The sequence below is a fragment of the Procambarus clarkii genome, chromosome 63 (assembly GCF_040958095.1).
Source record: "Procambarus clarkii isolate CNS0578487 chromosome 63, FALCON_Pclarkii_2.0, whole genome shotgun sequence".
In the NCBI taxonomy this organism is placed as follows: Eukaryota; Metazoa; Arthropoda; class Malacostraca; order Decapoda; family Cambaridae; genus Procambarus; species Procambarus clarkii.
The window spans coordinates 29,768,000-29,792,123 of NC_091212.1; the positions used below are offsets into that span (position 1 = coordinate 29,768,000).

A 24,124-nucleotide genomic window follows, 5' to 3' on the forward strand; every position below is an offset into this window, starting at 1 on the left:
AAGAAGGGAAAAGCAAGCTTCCATGGACAAATATTTGGTGAAGAAATCGAGCAGTGAGCCTCAACCAGGACCTAGTGGCACTCAGGTTAAACGTCCCAGGGAGAGCACACCAGAAAGGTCCTCACTGCCTGATGTGATTATGGAAGGGGACTCCCCTTCCAAACAGTAACTCCTCTCCTCCTCCCCCCTCCTCACCATCTTCCATACGCCTACAGCACTCGACAGTAAGGTAAGTAATAACTGGAACATAGTTTTGTAGGTTTATTTAGATGAATTAGGTAAATTAGGTATAAAAATTTAGTTTGATGTGGGGTTTTTGGGGTAGTCAGGAACGGATTAATTCATTTCCCTTTATTTCTTATGGGGAAATTAACTTCGGAATGCGAGTTTTCGGAAGGCGAGGCGTCTCCAGGAACGGATTAAACTCGCATTCTGAGGTATGCCTGTACATGTACTATAACCACTCGATTACCCGGGATTCGAATATCCGGAAAAATGCCCTTATACGGCCAAAATCATGACTGGATGAAGGTCTCAATATCCGGCCAAAATGTCCATAGGAGCCGGACAATCGGGTATTGGACCAGATAAAAAATCTGGGCCGGTTAACTTAATGTTGCCAATGTTGCAGTATCCGAACAGTCAGCCGGATAAGCTGCAAATTGTCCGGATATGAAAGCCAGGCTGCGGGCCATACCGTATTAATCCCGTACAGCTATGGTTCAAGGAGCATGATGTAGGAGGGAGTGTGGTGGGTGGGTGGTGTCGGGAGAGAGGGGAGCATTGGGAGGGACCACCTGGGGGGATAAGGGGGATGTGGAGGGGCCTATACACTACAGTACAGGAATTACCATTAATTTTAGAACAATTCATTACAGCCAAAAACAAAAGAAATACTAGTAATTATGTAATAACAAATATATAAGTTTCCTAAAAAAATTTGCACAGGCTGAAGTTGCCTTAAAAAATATTGTGAGTTTTTTCCTCCTGGCGGCCTACGTAATGTGTCATAGGTGCCCCAAGTGGACCCGTTCAATCCTGGTCAACCCATGCGCTCCCGTCCCTCGTGTTATACCACAGTGCCATGCCATTAATGAACTATTTTTTTAAATAACTTTCTTATTTTCATAGTAACTTTGAAAATTTTTGGCCAAGACTATGTCTGGTAGCAGCATCAATCGTTCTGGAGGTGTTAAGAGGAAGAAGGTTGTCCTAACAATTAAAGACAAGTTACGTGTTATACAACTTTGTGAAAATGGTCAGTCGACTTCAAATGAAGTGAAGCCTGAGGCGACTAAAGAGCTGATCATATAACAGACCAATGAACACAGAAGGCAAGCTAAACTTGATTCTTATATGGTAAGAAAATCAAGCCAAGCGCCTTCAACCAGTGAGGCGTCACAGGCAAGCCAAGCGCCTTCAACAAGTGAGGCGTCACAGGCAAGCCAAGCGCTTTCAACAAGTGAGGCATCACAGGCAAGCCAAGCGCCTTCAACAAGTGAGGCGTCACAGGCAAGCCAAGCGCTTTCAACAAGTGAGGCGTCACAGGCAAGCCAAGCGCCTTCAACCAGTGAGGCATCACAGGCAAACCAAGCGCCTTCAACCAGTGAGGCGTCACAGGCAAACCAAGCGCCTTCAACCAGTGAGGCTTCAGCAGCTGGCAATCAAAACTAACTTTGTTTAATGAACTGTACAGTAATTTTAAATGTTAATTTTAGTGTTGTGTTAGTATAGGTTACATAAATTGTCAAGAATTCTTAACTTCAAGATGTGTGGCATCAATCAAGACGACGAACAACAACAAGGCAAGTTGTCGTTTCTAGTTGAATATTTAATAATTATATGTGGCAAGGCAATTCTAATTATGTTGTTTGTAGTATAAAAATAGTTGGAAATGGTCACTTTTGGACTCAGAGGTGGAAAGTACCATTATCCGGAACACATGATTATCCTGCTGGGGGTCCATTTGGTCCGGATAATCGAGTGGAGACAATAGTCTTAATAAGGAAAGTTTCCAGAAGCAACTACTGCTGTCAAACTGGAATTTTTACTTTCCCTGACTACTACTGAAGCTCAGAGGAATTAGTGATCCATGCTCACACCACATAAATCATGCCTGGGGTCCGCGCTTTGAGTCTCCTAGAGACCAGGTGAATGAAATGTTTATTGCCATGGAAGTGTAGATGACAATTTATTACTAATAATACTAATACTAATAATAATAATATTTTGTTGATTGACGATGGTTATTACTGATTATTATTGTTTAATGATTCTTAATTGTTGATGATGCCAAGTTCAATATATATTTCTTCTACACCAAATATCTCAAGATTATTACAGAAAAATCTGAAAAAAATCAATACCAACATTCTACTTACTCAACATCACTGCGTACACAGTTCTCCAGTTCTAGTATATGATTGCCTATAAACCAAACAAGGTTGGAGAAGTATGGAGCTGCAGTTCGATCACGTATAAATTGGAGCATTGATTGGTCATTGACCCGATATACATTGAGTGTTAGTGTTCGGACAGCAATCCGCACCATGCTCTCCGGATGATTAAAAAACTTGATTGCCTCAGTATACAAAGGAAAATCATTTGTGTGCTGAAAGTAGTAAACAAAATTATATTACCAGAGCAATAAGCTATTGAATTGGTTTAATATTCATTGAAGAATATTCAAAACAATATTTAGTACTTATGAAACTATAAATGCATGATTATAAATTGTAATAGGAAAACAATATACTAATGCACCAAAATTTTTAACTGATTTCATTATAGGAAAACTTAAAATAAAATGAGAATGCAGTTTGTACCTCGTTATAGAAAAAGTGAATTGTATGGACATTGAGCTTAAGTGATAAGGTCTTGAGGAAGGATATGTAGTAAGCCATGACCTCTTCATCACTGAAGTCAAACTTGTGGACGATAATAGAGTTGACGTGGTTATTGGACAGCAGATAATCTGTTGAATAAACAGGCAAGAAAATAAAGTGTGGATGAATGCAAAGTGTTTTAAGCCTTAAAATATGAAAAGGTTTTAAGATAGTCTAAACTGAAACCCAAATACATCTGTTATTGCCCATGCCATTGATACTCTGACAAACCATTCACATTCTGTTGAAGTCCAATCTCAGAAGATCATAGCTTTCAGTACTGTAAACTATTTTGAACATTAACAAACTAATATTAAACAGTAATATTTACAGTCTCCGTGGTGTAGTGGTAAGACACTCGCCTGGCGTTCCGCGAGCGCTATGTCATGGGTTCGTATCCTGGCCGGGAGGATTTACTGGGCGCAATTCCTTAACTGTAGCCTCTGTTTAACGCAACAGTAAAATGTGTACTTGGATGAAAAAACGATTCTTCGCGGCAGGGGATCGTATTCCAGGGACCTTAGGATTAAGGACTTGCCCGAAACGCTACTCGTACTAGTGGCTGTACAAGAATGTAACAACTCTTGTATATATCTCAAAAAAAAAAAAAAAAAAAAAAAAAAAAAAAAAAAAAAAAACATAATAATAATAATAATAATAATAATTTTTATTTAGGCAAAGGTACATACATAAAGAGATTTTACAAAGTTTGTTGGCTTTATAGATAAGAGCTAGTACATACAATGCCTAAAGCCACTATTACGCAAAGCGTTTCGGGCAGGGCAAAGCGTTTCGGTATTAACCCCTTACAGATTGAAATAGTGTAAGAAACAACAATATACAGTACTACATGGATGCACAAAAAACAGTAAAATGTACTCATCTATATAGTACGAATGTACTATATGAAAAACTACCAACTTTCCACAATGGAAATTTTTAAGATTAACTAAATAAAAAAGACGCATTCTAAATTGGAATATGAATACAGCAACAGAGATTTGTTGGAAGATCTATGGAACATATGCATCAGCCTCAAATCCAAGACCAGCCCAAAGAGATAACTTTTGTTCATACAATATATCCTGTGCCTACTGTACCTTTCTAATAGGTATAGGTCAAGCTGGACTCAATGGGAATGACAGTAGAACATGGTAGGTAGATAGGAAGAAAGGCCAAGTGCTGCCCGAGAACGTATTTCAGGACAGATAGAAATGGGCATGTTCTCTGGTGAAAAGTAAAAGGGCTGCTCCTGTCTACCATGATACATGGTCCAAGGATATTTGCATCCTCCATTCTACAACAGACATGCTTGAAGCTAAAAATGATACAAATCATCCCTCAAATAAAAAATTGCCCTTATATCTTGAAGACCATAATTTTGTATGCTATATTTAGAGGCAAATGTCCCACAGATGGTAAGTTCAAACCTAAGCAGGGATGTTTATAGTAGAATGCCTCCTACAAAACCCATTTTTTTTTTGGAGGGGGGGGGAACTACCTAATTTTTGGAACCACTATAGACACTCGTTTATCCGGAATCCAACCATCCGGAAAACGCCCTTATCCGGCTACAATCGTGGCCGGATACAATTGTCTCACTATCTGGCCAAAATGTCCATGGGAGCCGGACCAGCAGGTGTTTGGCCGGATAAAAAATCTGAGACGGTTAACATGCTGACGATGTTATGCAATCCGGACAGTCAGCCGGACAAGCGGTGACTTGACCGAATATGAAAGCCAGGTGGCAGGCCGTACCGTATTAATCCCATACAGCTGTGGCTCGAGGCGCATGATGGAGGGGGTGGGAGTGGGTGGTGTCGGGAGAGAGGGGAGCATTGGGAGGGACCACCTGGGGGAGATATGGGGGATGTGGAGGGGCCTATACACTACAGTACAGGAATTACCATTAATTTTAGAACAATTCATCATAGCCAAAATCAAAAGAAATACTAGTAATTATGTAATAATAAATATTCAAGTTTCCCAAAAACAATTTTGCACTGGCTGAAGTTTCCTTCAAATATATTGTGAGTTGCCGCCCCATTAGCGAAATATTTTTTAAATAACTTTTATTTTCATAGTAACTTTGAACATTTTTGACCAAGACTATGTCTGGTAGCAGTATCAAACGTTCTGAAGGTGTTACAAGGAAGAAGGTTGTCCTAACAATTACAGACAAGTTATGTGTTATACAACTTTGTGAAAATGGCCGGTCAACTTCAAGTGTTGTCAAGGAATTTAATATAGGCACTAGTACTGTTTCTGATATAAGGAAACAAAAAGATCAATATCTGAAATAAATTTCAACCAGTGAGAGTGAAGGTGCAAGCACTAGCAGAGGGTGTGGTAGAAAAACTGAAACCTTCGACGCATGTACAGTTGGATGAGGCTGTGTACAAGTGGTTTGCTCAGCACCGCACAGCTGGCGTGACAATTCGCGGCCCAGAAATACAAAATGCTGCAAGCAGGTTTGCAGCAAGCCTTGGAATAAAGGATTTCCAAGCTAGAGAAGAGTGGGTTGTAAGGTTCAAAGGGAGGCAAAATATTGTGAAAAGGAAAATTGTCAGTGAAAAATTGAGTGCAGATACAAGTTGTGTAGAACCATTTAAACGTAAATTAAGAACATACATTTTGTCAAATAATTTATATTCTTATCAAATTTATAATGCTGATGAAACTGGGCTGTATTGGAGGAGTTTACCAGAAAAAAATCTAGCTATGAGATTGAGTGCCAGGCCATAAGGTTAACAAGGACAGGCTGTCGGCCATGATGTGTGCGAATGCCAACGGCACAGGCAGAATCACGTGTGCAATTTTTGGCAAATCAAAGAAACCAAGAGCCTTGCAACATTGCTTGGACAGACTGCCTGTGAAATATAACTCAAAGAATGCATGGTTTACACCGAGATCTTTCTTTCCTCGTTTCATGATGTGTTTTGCAGGGAAGTTCGTGACTATCAAGTTAACCTGCCCAAAACTCTGTGCGTAATAGTGGCTGTAGGCATTGTATGTACTAGCTCTATCTATTAATCCAACAAACTTTGTAAAATCTCTTGTATGTATGTACCTTACCTAAATAAACATTTATTTATTTATTTATTTTATTTAAGAAACTCAAAGTATTGCCAAGCGAAGTTCGGGCTTTGCTGTTGCTTAATAATGCGCCTGCCCATACCAGAATTGACACATTAACCTCACATGATGGCAAGATAATGTGTATGGCACTTCCGCCTAATACAACCTCTCTCATCCAGCCTATGGTTCAGGGAGTTATATGTGCCACGAAAAGGTTGTACACCAAAAAGATGTTCAACGAAGTTTTGGCGATTTTTCCCCTTCCGGATGATGTGGAACTCGGTGTGGATAACAGGGCTAAAAAAAAAAACTTGAGAATTTGAAGAACTATACAATCAAGGAAGCCATCTATAACTGGACCTAGGTTTGGAGTGGAGTGAAGTAAAGGAATCGACTTTGAAGAATTCCTGGAAAAAACTCCTCACGTCTACGTTCAGCAATGAGGAGAATGAAGAAATGAATTTTGAAGGATTTACAGATGAAATCCATGGAATGTTCAGAAATGCTGGCGAAAACTTAGAAAGACAGGATGTGGTTGATTTGCTTGAAAGAGATGCGAATGACCTGTGATGCGTGAAGACGAGATTCTCCAGTCTATTACTGGCAAGGTCGATGATGGAGGAGGAGGATGAAGAAGGCAGTGAAGAATCAACACCACTGACCATGAAATACAGTTTAATCATGACCTATGTTGACGGATTGATTGATTAATTTTTCATCCAACTGTGCTAATCCAGAAGTTAGAAACATGTATCAGTACCTGAGGCGAACCAAAGAGCTGATCATACAGAAGGCAAGCTAAACTTTATTCTCATATGGTAAGAAAATCAAGCCAAGCACCTTCAACCAGTGAGGCATCACAGGCAAGCCAACGCTTTCAACCAGTGAGGCATCACAGGCAAGCCAACGCTTTCAACCAGTGAGGCATCACAGGCAAGCCAACGCTTTCAACCAGTGAGGCATCACAGGCAAGCCAACGCTTTCAACCAGTGAGGCATCACAGGCAAGCCAACGCTTTCAACCAGTGAGGCATCACAGGCAAGCCAACGCTTTCAACCAGTGAGGCATCACAGGCAAGCCAAGTGCCTTCAACCAGTGAGGCTTCAGCAGCTGGCAGTCAAAACTAACTTTGCTTAATGAACTGTACAATAATTTTAAGTGTTAATTTTAGTGTTGCGTTAGTATAGGTTACGTAAATTGTCAAGAATTCTTAACTTCAAGATGTGTGGCATCAATCAAGAATACAAACAACAAGTTGAGATTTCTAGTTGAATATTTAATAATTATATATGGCAAGGCAATTCAAACTATGTTGTTTGTAGTATAAAAATAGTTGGAAATGGTCACGTTTGGACTCAGAGGTGAAAAAGTACTCTAATCCAGAAAATGTGATCATCTGGCTGGGTCATCCCATATAGTCCGGATAATCGAGTGGAGACAGCATATCAGCTTAATATTGTTATCTTTGGTTACATCTTGCACAGATGTAGACTTTGAAAGATTAACACTTTTGCGTCCTGATGTCGCAATATGCGGCATAAAACCAAAACACGCTGAGTGGGTGATGACACAAACAGCGTCATTAATTTATAAATTTGTAAAAATTCAACTTATTGTCAGAATAATATGGGACTTGTTTTAAAATGCACACCAATATCTTCCAATTCTTTTTATACCCCCACATGGCATCCCGAGGCTCATTGTCCTCGTGACCTCGCTCGTGACAGCCGCGGCCTCCCCTCGAGTTGGAAAGTTCCCCATTCCGGTTATATTATCTCAGGTATTTGTTGTTATCAGTTTTATAAACACTGCAAATTGACTTCAAGATGGATAGTGATCAAGAGCAGGGCCAATCCGTAATGAAAGCAGTGAAAAAACACGTCTGAGGGAAAAGTTATCAAGTGTTTGTCAAAGGTACAGAAAAGTGAGACCTGTGTTCTTATATGCAAATATTCCTTTACAGCCTTCTATTGCAAACAATTTGACATCAAATTGAATGACATAGCATGAAAATTGAGGCAAGAAAGCTGAAAAAGAGTATAAACATTGGAAGGAAGCCTGGTCAAGGACTGGGCCGCGGAGATACTAAGCCCTGAAGTCATCTCAAGGTAGGTGGTGGTGAGCTCACAGGCAATGCTGGGCCTACCTTACGGTGGGCGGCGGGTCGCCCGCCGAGCCAGCGAAAGTGTTAAGCAGATGTTGGATGAAAGACTATGGTCTTTTCCTGGCCTATCAATAGTAAATGCAATAGTCAATCTTTAACACATCAAGAAGAGAACCATCTGTCATAATTTGTTATGCAGTACTGCTTATACTTAGAAGGAATGTTAAAATATTCCAAAAGCAAGTTATGAATCATAGCAGCATGTGGAATGTTATCATGACAAGAGAAAGTTTCACCAGAAGTAGAAATGCTGTTCTTAATTTGTATTAATTTAGAAGTCCCCGTGGCGAAGTGGTAACACACTTGCCTGGCATTTCAAGCACTTTGGCCTGGGTTCGTATCCTGGTTGGGGAGGATTTACTTGGCGCCAAGCCTCTGTTCAGCCAGCAGTAAATGGGTACCTGGTTGTTAAACGATTTGGTGGGTCATATTCCGGGGAAAATTAGAATTAAGGACTTGCCCAAAACACTATGCGTGCTAGTGGCTGTACAAAAGTATAAGATCTCTTGTATAAATATAAAAATTAATAAATAAAGAATTAAGATTCATTGTAAATTTTCCCTTTTCAAGTAGTCCATTTTAAAGATTTGCTAAACATCAAATTTTAACAGGTTTTGCCTAATTCTAATTATCTGAACTTGGGCAACCCACCTAACTTATCAATATCAATGCTTATTAGTCTGAGAAAGGGTTCTAATTTCACTAAAGAAGCAGTGTTAGTAGCACTAACAAGAGTGAAAATGTCTCTCTCTTATAATCCAGCCAACTATTGAGACAATAGAGAGGAACAGCACCTGGTTATGTCACCGAATCCCCATCAAGCCTCAACACTGGAGGAGAAGGGATTTGTATTTGGACCTGATCATTTATGCTAACTTCCAAACAAGGACTGAACCATTGTGAATACAAATAAGGCAAGCCCTAACTCAGGCTGCTTTCTTGGAAGCACACAAACTTTGGTAAATTTATCTAGGTATAGCTGCAGCTCCTCCAAATATGCATATGACATGACAATTCGCCCATAATTATTAGGCAAATGGTGCTCACAACTTGAATGGTTGGGGTTTAAACACTGGCTTGTAAGAAGCTAGGGTGTCAGTCTACTGCCCAGTCTAAGTTGTTGGAACATCTCTTAAGTGCCTTTCCAAAGTGTATAATTATGGCATATTTATTCACTCTGGCAACATTATTTCTGTGGGGAGCCCCTACGGCTCCCTGGAGCTTATCAGGCTAATGTATGTTATATTAGACCGGGACAATAGCTAAGGAGTTCAGACCTACCAGGGACCAGCGCCAGAACCTGGCCCCTTTAGAGAGGTTTCAGGGAGCAATAGCCCTGGAAAACCCCCTTGTGGTTGGGGTTTTCCTTATCTGCCATCGACCAGAGTTAGGCACCCAGAAAGGTAGGCATAACAAAACAAACTCCATATGGTAAAAAACTAAAACAGAAAACCGAACAGAGAAGTAGAAACTCCCTACAATCCCAAGGAAACAAACAAGCAAGCAAACATCACACTTTACTGCTGCGCCGATCGTCCGCGCAGCCCTCCCCGCCCCGAGAGGGGGAGGGGTGAGCCCCGGACCTCACCACGCCAGCTGCCTAGCATTAGTTCAGAAGCTAATGTCAACCGGGATAGACGCTTTTCTGGCCTCAGTTTCCTAGGCAGTGTTTGCCTTTCGTGGCGTCCACTGCTGTATGTTGTGTTGTGTGGTGTGGTGGCCAGGTGTTCCTCTTCAGTACCGGGGCTGCATGCGCTTAGGGGCTTCCTTCCCTAAGCGCCCTGTGAGTACTGCCCCTGCCTGACAGTTATCTTCCCTGGGGCGTTCGGGAACAATTCCTGTAGAGGTTCTTGCTGCTCGGCATTTGCCTCGCCCTTGGGGCCAGCTGGGGCTTGGGGACCTTGTTTGGCCCTGGGTAGGGACTGGTATTGTGCTGGTTAGGGTGTCAAGGTGTTGCGTGACCTGCCACCTAAGTGGCGATCAGTTCCTGTTGCCTCTGGGGACGGTGTACTTTTGCGGGGTTTTTCTTTTGTTTTTATTTTCATTTGCCTGGTGGGGGTCTGCCTAGTGTAGCTATAGTTCCACTGGTAGTGTTTGGTAGCCCTCTGCTAGGCCCCCGTGATTGTACACATCGCAGGGGTTTTCAGTGTTGTCCACTACCCCCTTGTTAGTTTTGGGTTTTAACCTAAGAATACCTTGCCTGGGCGTCACGTAGTTGTTACCCTACGGGCCCTGGAAAACCCTGTCGGGGCTCAGTGGACCATTGAATGTGTCTTCTGGGTTCCAACCCGTCTTGTGCGGGATCGTTGGTTGCTGTGCCCTTGTCTCTGGGTGACAGTCACCACTTTTACCTCCGTCATGTTGCCTGTTGGGTCCCTGACACCTTGACCTGGAGTCTTGCGAGAGATATTCTCTGCTTGTTCTCCAGTACTCTCCTGATGTTATTGCGATTCAAAGTACAGGCGGCATCCGTGTTGCAAGCTAGGTAATGTTGCTGCAATATGCTAGGTTGGTTTCCCACTCGGATGCCCCGGGGCCGCTCCATTTTGGTTAGGTGCTGTTCGCCCCTTTCCCTTCCTGTTCCCGGCACCAGACCATCTGTGGGTTTCGGGGTTGGAGCGGAGTTTAGTTGGGGTCTCGGGCGGTTTCGGGGGCTGCCCTGTTCGGGGTGGGGACGGAGGTTTTCGAGCCTGTTCCTCCTGCCAAGACTTCTGGGTCTTACCAGCGGCCATTTCTTGCCACCTTTCCCATGGACTCTTCCTTTTCTTTAAGGGCGGAGGGCATGGAGGACGGCTCTGCCCCGGGACCTCTGTTGCGGGTTCCCGAGGCTGTGGGGGGATGCCTTCAGAGTACTCTGTTCACAGTTCACAGTACTGTTCACAGTACTCTGTTCTGGAGCCGTTTGCCCCTGCCTGGGGTTTTCTGCTTCTGGACGGAGTTTTTCGCCCATGTAGTCTGCTTGCTTCCCACTTTTGCTGGCATGTTTTCGTATCTTTTGCGTCAGTCACAGCCCCCTGTTCTGGTGGCCATTTTCTTTCTGCCGGTTTCCCGGCGCGGCGGTTTGTTTACATGCGCCTGGGTGTGCGAGAGAGTGTCTTGGGTGAGTTTTTCACCTCTTTCAGGGGTTTTATTCTCCTGTTGTCGTTTCTTTGCTTTACTGGTGTTTTCTGCCCGTGTTCTGTTCCTCTGGGAACGTTTGGGTGTTGGTTTTTACACCGGGTTTTCAGTTTTTTGTCTGTTTTGGGTCTGGACCCTAGGGTTTGGGCTCAGTATCCGTCTGTTTATGCTTGCACCCACACCTTGTCCCTCGATTTTCCCTGGGGGTTCTGTCTGGGGGCTGTGCCTTGCCTTTCTGCAGTGTATTTCCACCAGCAAATGTGGTGGTTTGGGCTGCCCCAGGTTCGATTCTGGGTTCCTTTGGGTTCTTTGGTTTCGTTCCGGAGGTTTCTTCCTCTTGGGCTCCTTTGTGGGTTCAAGGGGTTTTGTTTCCTCGTGTATGACCCAGTTCTGCCTTATGGGGTTCTGGGGTCTTCCTGGCTTGCAGGCTGATCTTTTTGGGTCTTGGCACGTGTTGTGGTCGTGCCGGGGCTTTGGGTTTTGTTGTCGAGGTGGGCCTTTTGATGCAGTTTTGTGCTTTCTTTGTGCATTCTTTGCCTGGCCAGCGTGGTGCTCTCTGCCCACTGGTCGGTGGCTTGTATTTTCTTTTCACGTGTATGTGTGTGTGTGTACACATGTACATGTGTACACTTGTGTGTGCACATGCATACATCCGTGTGTGTGCACATGCATACACCCGTGTGTGTGTGTGCACATGCATACGCCCGTGTGTAATTACCTAAGCATAGTTACAGGATGAGAGCTACGCTCGTAGAGTCCCGTCTTCCCAGGGCATGACAATCATCTAAGTTTCTTATCCTTCCTATTATCTTTGCATCATCAGCAAACATGTTCATATAATTCTGTATACCAACTGGTAGATCATTTATGTAGACAATAAACATCACTGGTGCAAGAACTGAACCCTGTGGTACTCCACTTGTGACATTTCTCCAATCTGATACATTGCCTCTGATCACTGCCCTCATTTTTCTATCAGTCAGAAAAATTTTCATCCATGTTAGAAGCTTACCTGTCACCCCTCCAATATTTTCCAGTTTCCAGAACAACCTCTTATGTGGAACTCTGTCGAAAGTCTTTTTTGGGTCCAGATAGATGCAGTCAACCTAACCATCTCTTTCCTGTAATAGCTCTGTTGCTCGATCATAGAAACTGAGTAAATTCGATACACAGGATCTTCCAGATCGAAAACCATACTGTCTGATATTATATCATTTCTCTCCAGGTGTTCTACCCATTTAGTTTTAATTATTTTTCCAATATTTTGACTATTACACTTGTCAATGATACAGGTCTATAATTAAGGGGGTCTTCCCTGCTTCCACTTTTGTAGATTGGAACTATGTTAGCCTTTTTCCACACATCAGCTACAACTCCTGTAAACAGGGATGCCTGAAAAATCAGTTGAAGTGGAATGCTGAGCTCAGGTGCACACACTCAGAACCCATGGTGAAACTCCATCTGGACCAACTGCTTTGTTCTTATTTAGCTCCTTGAGCATTTTTTCCACTTCGTCTCAAGACGAAGTGGAAAAAATGTGCTCTATGTGCTCTATGTTGTTCTCTGGAATTCTTATTGTGTCTGGTTCCTTGAAGATTTCATTTTGTACACACACACTTTGGAACTTTTCGTTTAATGTTTCACACATTTCCTTTTCATTTTCCGTAAATCTATTTCCCATTTTCAACCTCTGAATATTATCCTTTACCTGCAATTTGTTGTTTATGAATTTATAGAATAGACCTGGTTCTGTTTTACATTTGTCTGCAATCCCTTTTTCAAAATTTCTTTCTGCAGCGGGGTGGGCTTCTTCCCCTGCGCTTCATCATGTCATCAAAGTAGGTGCTTTCAACATGGTCAATCCGCCCCATCCTTCCGGGATTCCCGTCTGCTCTACAGTATGCAGACATAGGCCTGTTGAATCTGCGGTTCTTCTGGACTTGTTCAGTCTGCGCCCTGGATTCTTTGCCCTCATCGGAGGACTGTTGTCTTCGGTCTGGGTTCTGTTGGGGCCAGGTCGGTGGTTGGTGGCCCTGGATCTCCAGGTCACTTCTTGGCACGTTCCTCTCCAGGTTTCCGGGACTGGCACAGTTGGTGGTGGGGCTTCAAGCTTGCCACTTTTGTTGCCTTCCCTAGTTTGTAATTGGCACTTGGTGTATTTACGCATCTTTACCGGATCTTGGTGTCCTGTCTGTGTCTGCTTGGGATTCGGTGTCTGACCTACCTCGACAACTGGCTGGTGTGGGCTCCCAGTTGGTCCGCTTGTCTGCTCGCCAGGGGTGTGGTTTTTTCTAGATCGCCGGGTTCGGTTTCTTGGTGATCTAGAGGCCGTTCCATCTGTTTCCGTCCCGGGTTCGGACCTGGCTGGGTCTTTTTTAGGGCTCTTGGGCCACTCCTTGTCTTTCCCTCCAGAAGTGTTGCTGCGGCTGTGGTCCCGTTTTGGCTGTTTATGAGGGGGGGGGGTCCCAGGTCGCTCGTCGATTGCTCGAGCGGTTGTGCAGGAGTCTGAACTTCAATGTGCTAGTCTGCCCGCAGGGTCGGGTTTGGCTTTGTCGTCTGCTTGGTTCCTTCGGAGACTCCCCTTCTGCCTCTCTTGCATTCGTTGGGTTCGTCCTCCGGGATCTTGTGTTGGTGCTGCATCACCAGCTTCCTCTTTGGGGTTTTTGGGGTTCCGTGCCTTGGCACCTCCCCGAACCTTCGCTCAATGTGTTCATGGATGGGTCATCTCTCGGCTGGGGCTTTGTGACCAGTGCTCACCAGGTCAGCCGGGGATGGTGGGGTCTGTCCGTCCGTTGGGCTCACAGCACGGCTCAGGAGTTCATGGCTGTCTGGTTTGCGCTTTGGAGGGTTCCGGTCACTCGGTGCTCTACCATCCAGCTCCATTCAGACTGTTCTCTGGTGGTTCTTTGCCGGAACCACAGGGTTTCTCTTAGGTGTTTGACCTTTGGGGTTTGGTCCCTTCGAGTGGGTCGTTTACTGGATTCTCGGGGTTTGGTTAGCTGCGAGGTTCATTTCCGGGGTGTGTCCTGCGTCCTGGCGGACAGTCTGTCTCGGTTCATTCCTCTGTTTGCAGATTGGCCAGTCGTCGCCGACTCGTTTTGTTGGCTCTGCCAGACATATGGACTCCTGGCCATGGACATCTTTGCGTCGGCGTGGTCTAAGCGTCGCCCATTCTATGTGGCGCCCTTACCCGCCTGCGAGGCTTTCACGGTGGATGCCTTTCAGCAGGACTGATCGAGGTGTGGGTACCTGTTCCTCTTCTCCCGGTCCAGCTGTTGCTTTGGGTTCTGGCTCAGTTGGAGTCCATTCCCAAGGAGAGTAGTCCTCATGGTCCCTTGGTGGCCGGCCCAGCTTTATTTTCAGACGCTGCTTGATAAGTGTCCGAACCCGAGGCGTTTTCCCGCGGCTCTGTCTCTTTTGACAGGTCGGACCAATCCTGTACGTGACTGGTTCGGCCTTCTCTTTGGCACCTGATCACCATCTCTATGGTGATCAAGTGGCTTCGTTGATGGTGTCCCACCTGCAAGCTTCGTCTCAGCGACAGTATGACGTTCCTGGTGTTTCTATGCACCTTTTTCTTGCTCTTCGTAAGTTGTCTTCTCTTTCGCATCAGGTTGTCTTGTCCTTTCTTAGGTTTTCAGGACTACAGTTATTTGATGTTTCTTACTGTCGCCTCGTTTTGTGTGGCACTGGCGGAGCCGCTCCGGCTTGCGTTCAGGGTGGATGTCACATCTGCCCTGTTCCGTATGCTTTCTCGTCTTTTTTCACCTCTGGCCTGCTCATGCATCACCCGAGCCGTTCTGATCCTTGATCAGGGTGCCCTCTTATCTTCTCCTCAGTGTGGTAGCCCCTTCGGTTCAAGTTTGGTTTTCATAGGCCCCATTTTGTTAGCATGGGCCTCTGTGGGTCAGGTCGGGGAGCTTCCGACTCTTCCAGTGCAGGGGTTTATGTTCTTTGGTACTGGTGGTAGGTTTGTACATTTGTAGCCTTTCTCTGTCCTTCTGGCGACGGTCGAGATGGCTGCTTTCCGGAGGGGTCCTTGGGTTATTGATGCTCGATTGGTTCGGCTCGATTGATGTCCTGTGTTGTCCGGTTGCGCCTCTTTGCCGTTACCTGCGTACCGTGTCTGGGGATGCGCTTTGGGTTGATCCGGTTCCCTGTTTCAGGGCTCGGGTCTCCCAGGTCATCCGCAGAATTTTTAAGTCTTCCAGCCTGCGGTCTATCCTTGCGCCCCTGCTGTTCGGATGTTTGCAGCTTTCGCGGCTGTGTTGGTGACGTCTAGGGCTCATTTCGGGTGCGAGGATTTGAGGGTCACACAGGTTCCTCCTCCCGTTCTTTATGCGCGTCTCTGCTCCTGTGCGTTCTTGTTGCCTTGGATCGCAGGTTGCAGCCTGTTGTCTTGGCTTCGCGTTGCGGAGTTTGTGGCGGCCGCCTCTCGAGTCAGCCCTTTCTTTTCCTTCTCTTTGGGTATGAAGCTCCAGGGAGCCGTAGAGGCTCCCCACAGAAAACCAGCATTGAATGTAATGATATGCCATTTTCTGGGTGAGCCCCGGAGGCTCCCTGGCAACCCTCCCTCCTTCCTGTCGGCGGTTTTTTCGCATTGATTGAAGCTTGGCTTCTGAACTGATGCTTGCCAGCCAGCATGGCGAGGTCCACGGCTCCCCTCTCCCCCTCTTGGGGCGGGGCGGGGAGAGTTGCGCAGACGATCGGCGAGGCAGTAAAGTGTGATGGTTGCTTCTTTCTTTGGGATTGTAGGGAGTTTCTACCTCTGTTCGGTTTTCTGTTTTAGTTTTTTACCATGTGGGGTTTGTTTTGTTATGCCTACCTTTCTGGGTGCCTAACCCCAGTCGATGGCAGATAAGGAAAACCCCAACCACAAGGGAGTTTTCCAGGGCCATTGCTCCCTGAAACCTCTCTGAAGGGGCCAGGTTCTGGCACTGGTCCCTGGTAGGTCTGAACTCCTTAGCTAATGTCCCGGTCTAATATAATATACATTAGCCCGATAAGTTCCAGGGAGCCTCCGGGGCTCACCCAGAAAATGGCGTTTCATTACATTCAACGCTGGTTTTTTGGTTAAACACTAGACCAACTTACTGGGAATACTCAAAAGCAGCTTTCATAATCACAGTAGCAAAGCAACTTTTTAATTTTTAATACTATGTTTATTTTGCAATTTTATTCATATTTTTATATGCTGAATTATGAATAATAAGTTTTATTTCTCCAAACAGCATCTTCAAAATTATTATGTACAATCTTTAAGACTTACACAGTGAAGTTTCATTCCGAATGTTTTCAAAAAGAATATTCAGAGTCTGAAGCAGTTGTACACATACATAGCTTCCACATTTCTGTTTCATGATACGAAGAAAGAAAGACAGCATATTCTTCTCCAAGAAGAAACTGTTGGAAAAAAATGAACAATCGTTAAAGAATTATTACACAAGACAAGTCATTATTACTACAATAATGATGCCAAACTAATGTAACCTTTAAGCACTGAATCATTTATTCCTGAATAGAACCATGCAAATACTATAAAAATGAATTAATAGGCAAAATAAAATGATTATTAATAATTTCATCACACCCATATTCCATGAGCTACACGTCTTTGAGTAAAATTTATTCTTGGTGAGAGTATATTTTTCCATTACCTATAGAAAAACAATCAGTACAGTACTGTATATATAGCAATACAGCTAAGTCAAGTATTGTACCAGAGTTTATGAAATGTGTTCCATATGTTTTTAAATGCATGCGCAGCATGTGGCTTGAATATAGATACAATATATATACTGTACAGGATAGGTACCAATCAGAATTGAAATGGGAATTTATCCACTATTCAAGGTCATAAAAGGAAATGCCCCTAGAACATAAGAATAGAGGAAACTGTGGAAGATCTACTGGCCCATGTGAGGCAGCTCCCATTTATACCTGATCAAACTGAATCACATACATACTCGATATGTCTGAACTACACAATTTATTTTTTTACACTGTGTATACTGTATTGTAAATAAAATACGCTCATATCAACACAGTGGAAAGTTACACTATATTTATATGGAAAGTGTTCAAGCACAAATAAGCTTGGTATTTGATAGGGAATGGCATTTCATGGAGGAGAGCAATTTTACTCACTCAAACACTGAGGAATCATTCTGGTCACCCCAGATGAGTATTTCTGCGATGGAGCGGAGATTCTCCACCAGAAGGCCGCGGTTACTCTCCTGCACAACCTGGTTTTTACTGAGCACATTGTACAGGTACCTGTAAAAATATCCCTATTTAGCTTCCTGTCTTTAATATAAATTAGGAATTAGGTGAAGTTATAGCAAATGTTTATTGCTCATTCACTACATTTTACGCTGATAAGCTGAAGAACAAATGTTTATACTGTAATATTATTTGTACATTACATTAAGTAGCAGGCTGTTATACCCTATAGTAAACACAATGTAGAAAATTATAATACAATGTGGCCTCGACTTACGATGCTAATCCATTCCCAGAGACGGATCGTAAGTCGAAGCGATTTTTCCCATAAGAAATAAAGGGAATTGAATTAATCCGTTCCCCACCCTCCAAAATATTAACATACAAATACATTTTATACTGAATACAATGTTTTTTTTCTAACTACAATACAGTACCTAAGTTTATCTTACCTTTATGGAGGGCTCTTGATGGTGTATGGAAGATGGTGATGAGGGGGGAGGAAGAGAGTTGTTCCTGTTTGGAAAGGGAGTCCCCTTCCATTATCACATCAGGCAGTGATGTTTTCTCTGGGGTACTCTGTCTCCTACGTTTTGCCTGAATACCACTAGGACCTGGTTGTGGTTCAGTGCTTGTTTGTCTCACTACAAATTTGTCAAGAGACATTTGTTTTTCCCTTCATTTTAACATTTGTCTGTAATGATGCATCACAGCGTCATTGAATAGGTTAAGGCAACGACCTACTGCAGCTTGATTTGGGCGAGTCGTTTCAGCAAAGGTTTGCAATTCTTCCCATGCTGCACACATTTTCTTAATTGTTGAGGAAGAGACATTCTGTACTCTTGTTTCTGCTCTATGGTCATCCTTACATGGGTTTTCATATATCGAGCCTTACCACTGACTTTCCTGGGACTCGTGGTGTGTTATATAATAATTACTTTAATGTTCAAAATGCAAAAAATCACCACAAAAGCGGAATTTCTTATAGGCGCGATCGTCACTAAGCGGGCAGCTGTAGTAAACCGAGGCAGGTCGGCCGCGTGACTGGGAACCACGCGCTCAGTCGACCCGAACGTGTACCAACAAATATCTGATATCGAGTCGCATTTTTCGATGAAATTTACATCGTAACTCGAAATTATCCTAAGTAGGGGCAATCGTATGTCGCGGTGCCACTGTACTACAGGGCACAGTGATACAATATTTTATTCATAGAACACCAATAGTACCTTTTCATACTTTTCATACTCTATTATACAATTGTTCTTCAGCCAATTTACAGAGATGATCCACCCTGCCTTCTTTATGTGCACCTTGGCAAAGGTTTATGGGTCACAGAACTTCACACATCATTGCCTTTTTAACGAGTGCCCTTCTCTTCCTACAGTGACTTCTGAATCACTTCTTCATACTATTTTATAACAAAATGTTGCTCTTTATTTATGCAGATATTATACATTTACCAGATTGTCAACCAAAATGCCTGACCAGAGACAATGCCACAGGGACATTATCCTCAAAATTAAAAAGGTATTTTACCCGAATTTACCCCGAGGCCCACTAATACTAGTGGCCTCGACGAGGACAGGAAGCTGGCAGCTTGTCAAAAGTCCCCTGATTTGCCATATTCTTTTTCAGCTGTATTTTAAAACCCAGCAGAGTTTTGGCATTTACGGCTTCTGCAGTAGGTGGTTCCACGAGTTTATAACCCAATGGGTGAAAAAACATCTGTTCTCAGTCCTACATTGTGGCTTGTTGAGCTTGAAACTGTTGCTCCTCATTTGTGTTACATCTGACCTTTTGAAGAAATTTTCCGGATCAACATCCTCCAAATTATTCAGTATTTTAAGGTTTCGATGAGATCCGCCCTGTCATGTCTGGTTTGCAGTGTCGTTAGCCCTTTGGCCCTAAACCTTTCCCAATACGAGAGAGAACTTAGCTCTGAAATGATTTTTGTTGCCCGGTGTTGCACCTTCTCCAGAGCAGATATGTCTTTCTGAAGATGAGGCTTCCATGCCTGGATACAATAATGCAGGTGGGGGCGCACCAGAGACTTGTACAACTGAATGACTACCTTTTTTTCCTTAATGTAACGAACAACGTACAATATATATAAATCATTGTGTCAGAGGGACAGGAAGCCAGGTTATACTTTTTTTTTTTTGAGATACAGTATATACAAGAGTTGTTACATTCTTGTACAGCCACTAGTACGCGTAGCGTTTCGGGCAGGTCCCTGGAATACGATCCCCACCGCGAAGAATCGTTTTTACAACCAAGTACACATTTTAATGTTGAGTTAAACAGAGGCTACAGTTAAGGATTTGCGCCCAGTAAATCCTCCCCGACCAGGATACGAACCCATGATAAAGCGCTCGTAGAACACCAGGCAAGTGTCTTACCACTGCACCACGGAGACTGGTAGCCTAACATATACATAAAGTATATATTAGGCTAATACCTTATACCTAGCTCCCCCAGGGTCAAATTACTGACCCTTCCCAGGATGCAACCCCCGCAACAAGCTGACGAACTCCTGGGTACCTATTTACTGCTAGGTGGACAGACGAATGAGGGTGAAACAAAACGCGCCCAACCATTTCTGTGCCGCCAGGGATTCGAACCCGTAATTCTCGATTGTGAGTGGAGAAGGACGAACCCGACTGTACTACCCGGGACCCTCTAGTACAAGGCACATATACCAGGGGCCAGGAACTGGAGGTGAGCTGTCATCTTCTCTCCGGGGTGACGAATAGTAAAATGGCTAGAAGAGTGTACAGGTCCACGTCAATACGAGCTCCTTACCTGAGATGTTCCAGCGAGTGGGGGTTCTTGCTCTTCCATAGCCCTCCTCCAAACCATCCCCTTCCCTTGAGCATGTTCCCAGCTCAGTGGGGAGCCATACCCCGGCGTGGCAGCGGTGAGAGGAGGAGTGGGGACCAGCCCTCACAGTGGTGTCAACAAACAATGCCTCCCAACAACACCAGAGGCATCAGCTGAGTGGCGACTCTCACAGCCGCGCGCTCATTGGTCGCTCACATCCCGCCTATCTTTAACTCTCTCTCACTCTCACTCACTCACTTCTCACTAATAACACTAATTATCATAATAATAACAATAGTAATCATAATAATAACACTATTAATAACAACAACAACAACAACAATAATAATAATAATAATAATAATAATAATAATAATAATAATAATAATAATAATAATTAAATATTAATAATAATTACAATAATTATTTATAAAGAAAAACAGGAGTTTATAGCTTCATACTTCGTATATTAAAAATTGCTGCATTGCCCGCATGATAAGATGTTCACTTCCTGTCTTCTAACTCTTGACATATTTCAAGTGACACGCTTCTGTGTGTGAAACAATAAGCTTATTCTAAATTGTGTGGTTGTTCTTCATCGCCAATCAAAAGCATTTTGAAATCTCTGGTATCTGACGCCGCTGCTGTTATCAAAAGCACACATTTCAATATGTGTAATTTCTATATGCATAATTTTGGTGATTTCATTATTATTTAATACTAATGTTAACATATACCTAAATTATTTAGAAACAGAAACGCAATCAATTAGTGATGACTGGAGCTAGTTAATCAATATATATATATATATTGCAGCACTCTCTTACGTTATGAATCAGAGCGTATACCTCTTACATTTGCACAGGTTTAGAAATAATTTACTTTACTGAGGTTGGGAAAGACATTGGTACAGGGTGATATTAGAATTAACATCTCGTCAATAGGGTTAAAATGTTTATATTAACAGAGTGTGCATCATAATGAAACTTTGCAACTATTTCAGAGTAACATATGTAAAAACACCATGAAGTGGTTACTTGTTCATTCAATTTCAATTTCTTTCTTTATTATGTACCCCATACCCATCCCGTGGGCGGTGGTGCAAAGGATTACAGAGGCACATAATCGGTTCAGGAACTGAACCCTCTAGTTCGTTTAACTAAGCAAATAACAAACATTAGACGCTAGTTACAAAATTATTAATATTATATATATATACATGTACACATACTCATGCATACATGTACATATACACATACACATACATATTTAATCACCCACACAAATACACACATCAATAATCTTTTGTGTCACAAGTGATTCAACAAGAGGCTCACAACAGTCACTATACAAGGCACTTTACATCTATGATGAGTCGCACAGTTACTGGTCTTGCTCCACACCCACCCAACTGGGCGGCAGCTTTACAGTCATGTGCTCTACACCCACCCAACTGGGCGGCAGCTTTACAGTCATGTGCTCCACACCCAACCAACTGGGCGGCAGCTTTACAGTCATGTGCTCTACACCCACCCAACTGGGCGGCAGCTTTACAGTCATGTGCATGCATTACTTACAGTAAGCAAATTTTGGATACTTCGCTAAGATTTCGGGCAGCACATCATTATGAATGAAGTACTTACACATTTCTTGGACACTATTGATAGTGTTATCAATTTTATTAAGCATGAATAACTTAATTCATGCTGCATGAATTACTTAATTCATGCAGCTCTTGATAAAAATGAGTTCCCTGTTGGGTTATTCGTGGACCTGCGTAAGGCTTTTGACACTGTCGACCACCAAAACCTTATTAAATTACATCATTATGGAGTCAGAGGACACTCCCTACAATACCTCAAATCTTACCTTACTGACAGGCTCCAGTATGTTTCTGTGAGCAATTCAATTTCTCCCACCCTACCCATCAACATTGGTGTTCCTCAGGGCAGCATACTTGGCCCTCTCCTCTTTCTCATCTTCATTAATGACCTTCCAAATGCCTCCCATCAGCTCAAACCAATTCTATTTGCTGACGACACAACCTTCATTTACTCCAGTCCTGACCCCTTGCTCTAAATGCCACAGTAAATACTGAGCTAAATAAAGTCCATCTTTGGCTAACTGCCAACAAACTCACCCTTAACATTGACAAAACTTTCTATATTCTGTTTGGCAATAAATTCTCTAATCAAATAAATCTCAAACTAAACAATACCCAAATTTGTAACAAATTAGATGGAAAATTCCTTGGCGTTCTCATTGATCACAAGCTGAATTTCCAGGGACACATTCCAAATATATCAAAAAAAGTTTCAAAAACTGTTGGCATTCTTTCTAAGATCAGATATTATGTACCCCGCCCTGCCCTGGTTACTCTCTATTACTCCATCTATCCATATCTCAACTATGGTATTTGTGCTTGGGGTTCTACTACCCAAAATCATTTACGTCCTCTAATTACTCAACACAAAGCTGCTATTAGGACAATATCCAACTCTAGCCCCAGACCGGACTAGAGGAAGAAAGGTGGCACAGAATCCTTACAGCATGTGAAGAAGTCTCTGACACTAATGCCCCCTTCACACTGGATGAGCTCAATCGGGCTAAGAAAAACTCCAAGGATACATCCCCTGAAGCCGACAAAATAACCTATAAAATGATTAGAAACCTCGGCCCAGAGGGAGACGCTGCATACCTAAGGTTAATTAATTTAGCCTGGACTTCTCAAACTAGACCTTCTGCTTGGAATAGAGCAGACATAGTGCCGATCCCAAAACCCAAAGATCCAGCTAATCCCAGGCCCATCTCTCTCCAAAGCTGTGCAGCCAAGACGGCTGACAGAATGGCACTCAACAGACTGGAGTGGAAAATGCCTAAACTGCACCATGATATGTATGCCTATAGAAGAGGGGTTGGCACAGTGGAATGTATTACAACTCTGTTAGCCCACTTGAATGACAGACCAGGAATGCTGATATTCCTGGACCTCGAAAAAGCCTTTGAACTGGCTAGCGCCCCAGCTATTCTCTGCTGCCTCATTGACAAAGAGGTCAGAGGCAACCTGCTCTCCTGAACCAAAAACTGTCTCATAAACAGAGAAGCAAGAGTAAAACTTCATGGCACAGACTCTGAGTACAAAAGAAATGAAAATGGTACACCGCAAGGAGGTATTCTTAGCCCTCTTCTCTTCAACTGTTTAATGGAAAGAATAATGAGGTTGAAACTCCCACATCACTGCAGGCTGCTAAACTACGCGGACGACTGTCATCATCATAAAAGGAAGGGATGCGGCGCGCCTTGCACCCAAATGCTTAGACTGCATCAGTAAAGAGGCAAAACAGATTGGGATCAAACTCAACCCCTCAAAGTCAAAGGCCATGCCCATAAAAATAGCGAAACCCAACATCCAACTCACAGTACAGGGTCAACCAATAGAATGGGTCGACACCTATCAGTATCTAGGAATCATCCTGGACACACACATGAATTTTAATGCTGAGGTCACATACTTGAGAGAGCGAACTGCGGCCCGGACGGCAATCCTCAGGTCGCTAACCTCCCTTTCTGGAGGAGCCAATCTGCAAGTCCTTCGCACATACTATGTACAGGCAGTCAGATCAGTGATCGATTATGCCGCACCTGCACTCACAAATCTATCACACCAACAGTGGAAAAAGCTTGAAGTTGCCCAAAACAATGCTATGAGAGCTGCACTGGGAGCCCCCATGTGGACCAGGCTTGAAACTCTTAGACTGGAGACGGGTTTGCCCTCTCTACAAGAAAGAATATCACAAAGGACAGCTACAATTATCAGTAAGATAATTATTTCTTC

At 43.4% G+C, this 24,124-nt stretch overlaps 1 protein-coding gene across 1 annotated transcript in view; it reads right to left on the reverse strand.

Annotated features, from left to right (window-relative positions):
• The window catches only part of ema (C-type lectin domain containing ema), a 198,941-nt gene extending 178,470 nt beyond the window's left edge, over positions 1 to 20,471 (reverse strand). The window contains 5 exon segments of the mRNA XM_069308827.1: positions 2,382 to 2,611; positions 2,826 to 2,974; positions 16,514 to 16,647; positions 17,392 to 17,520; positions 20,272 to 20,471. Of these exon segments, the coding sequence (XP_069164928.1) occupies positions 2,382 to 2,611; positions 2,826 to 2,974; positions 16,514 to 16,647; positions 17,392 to 17,520; positions 20,272 to 20,345 (716 nt within the window). The 5' untranslated portion in view covers positions 20,346 to 20,471.
• Positions 20,472 to 24,124: the final 3,653 nt, after the last annotated feature.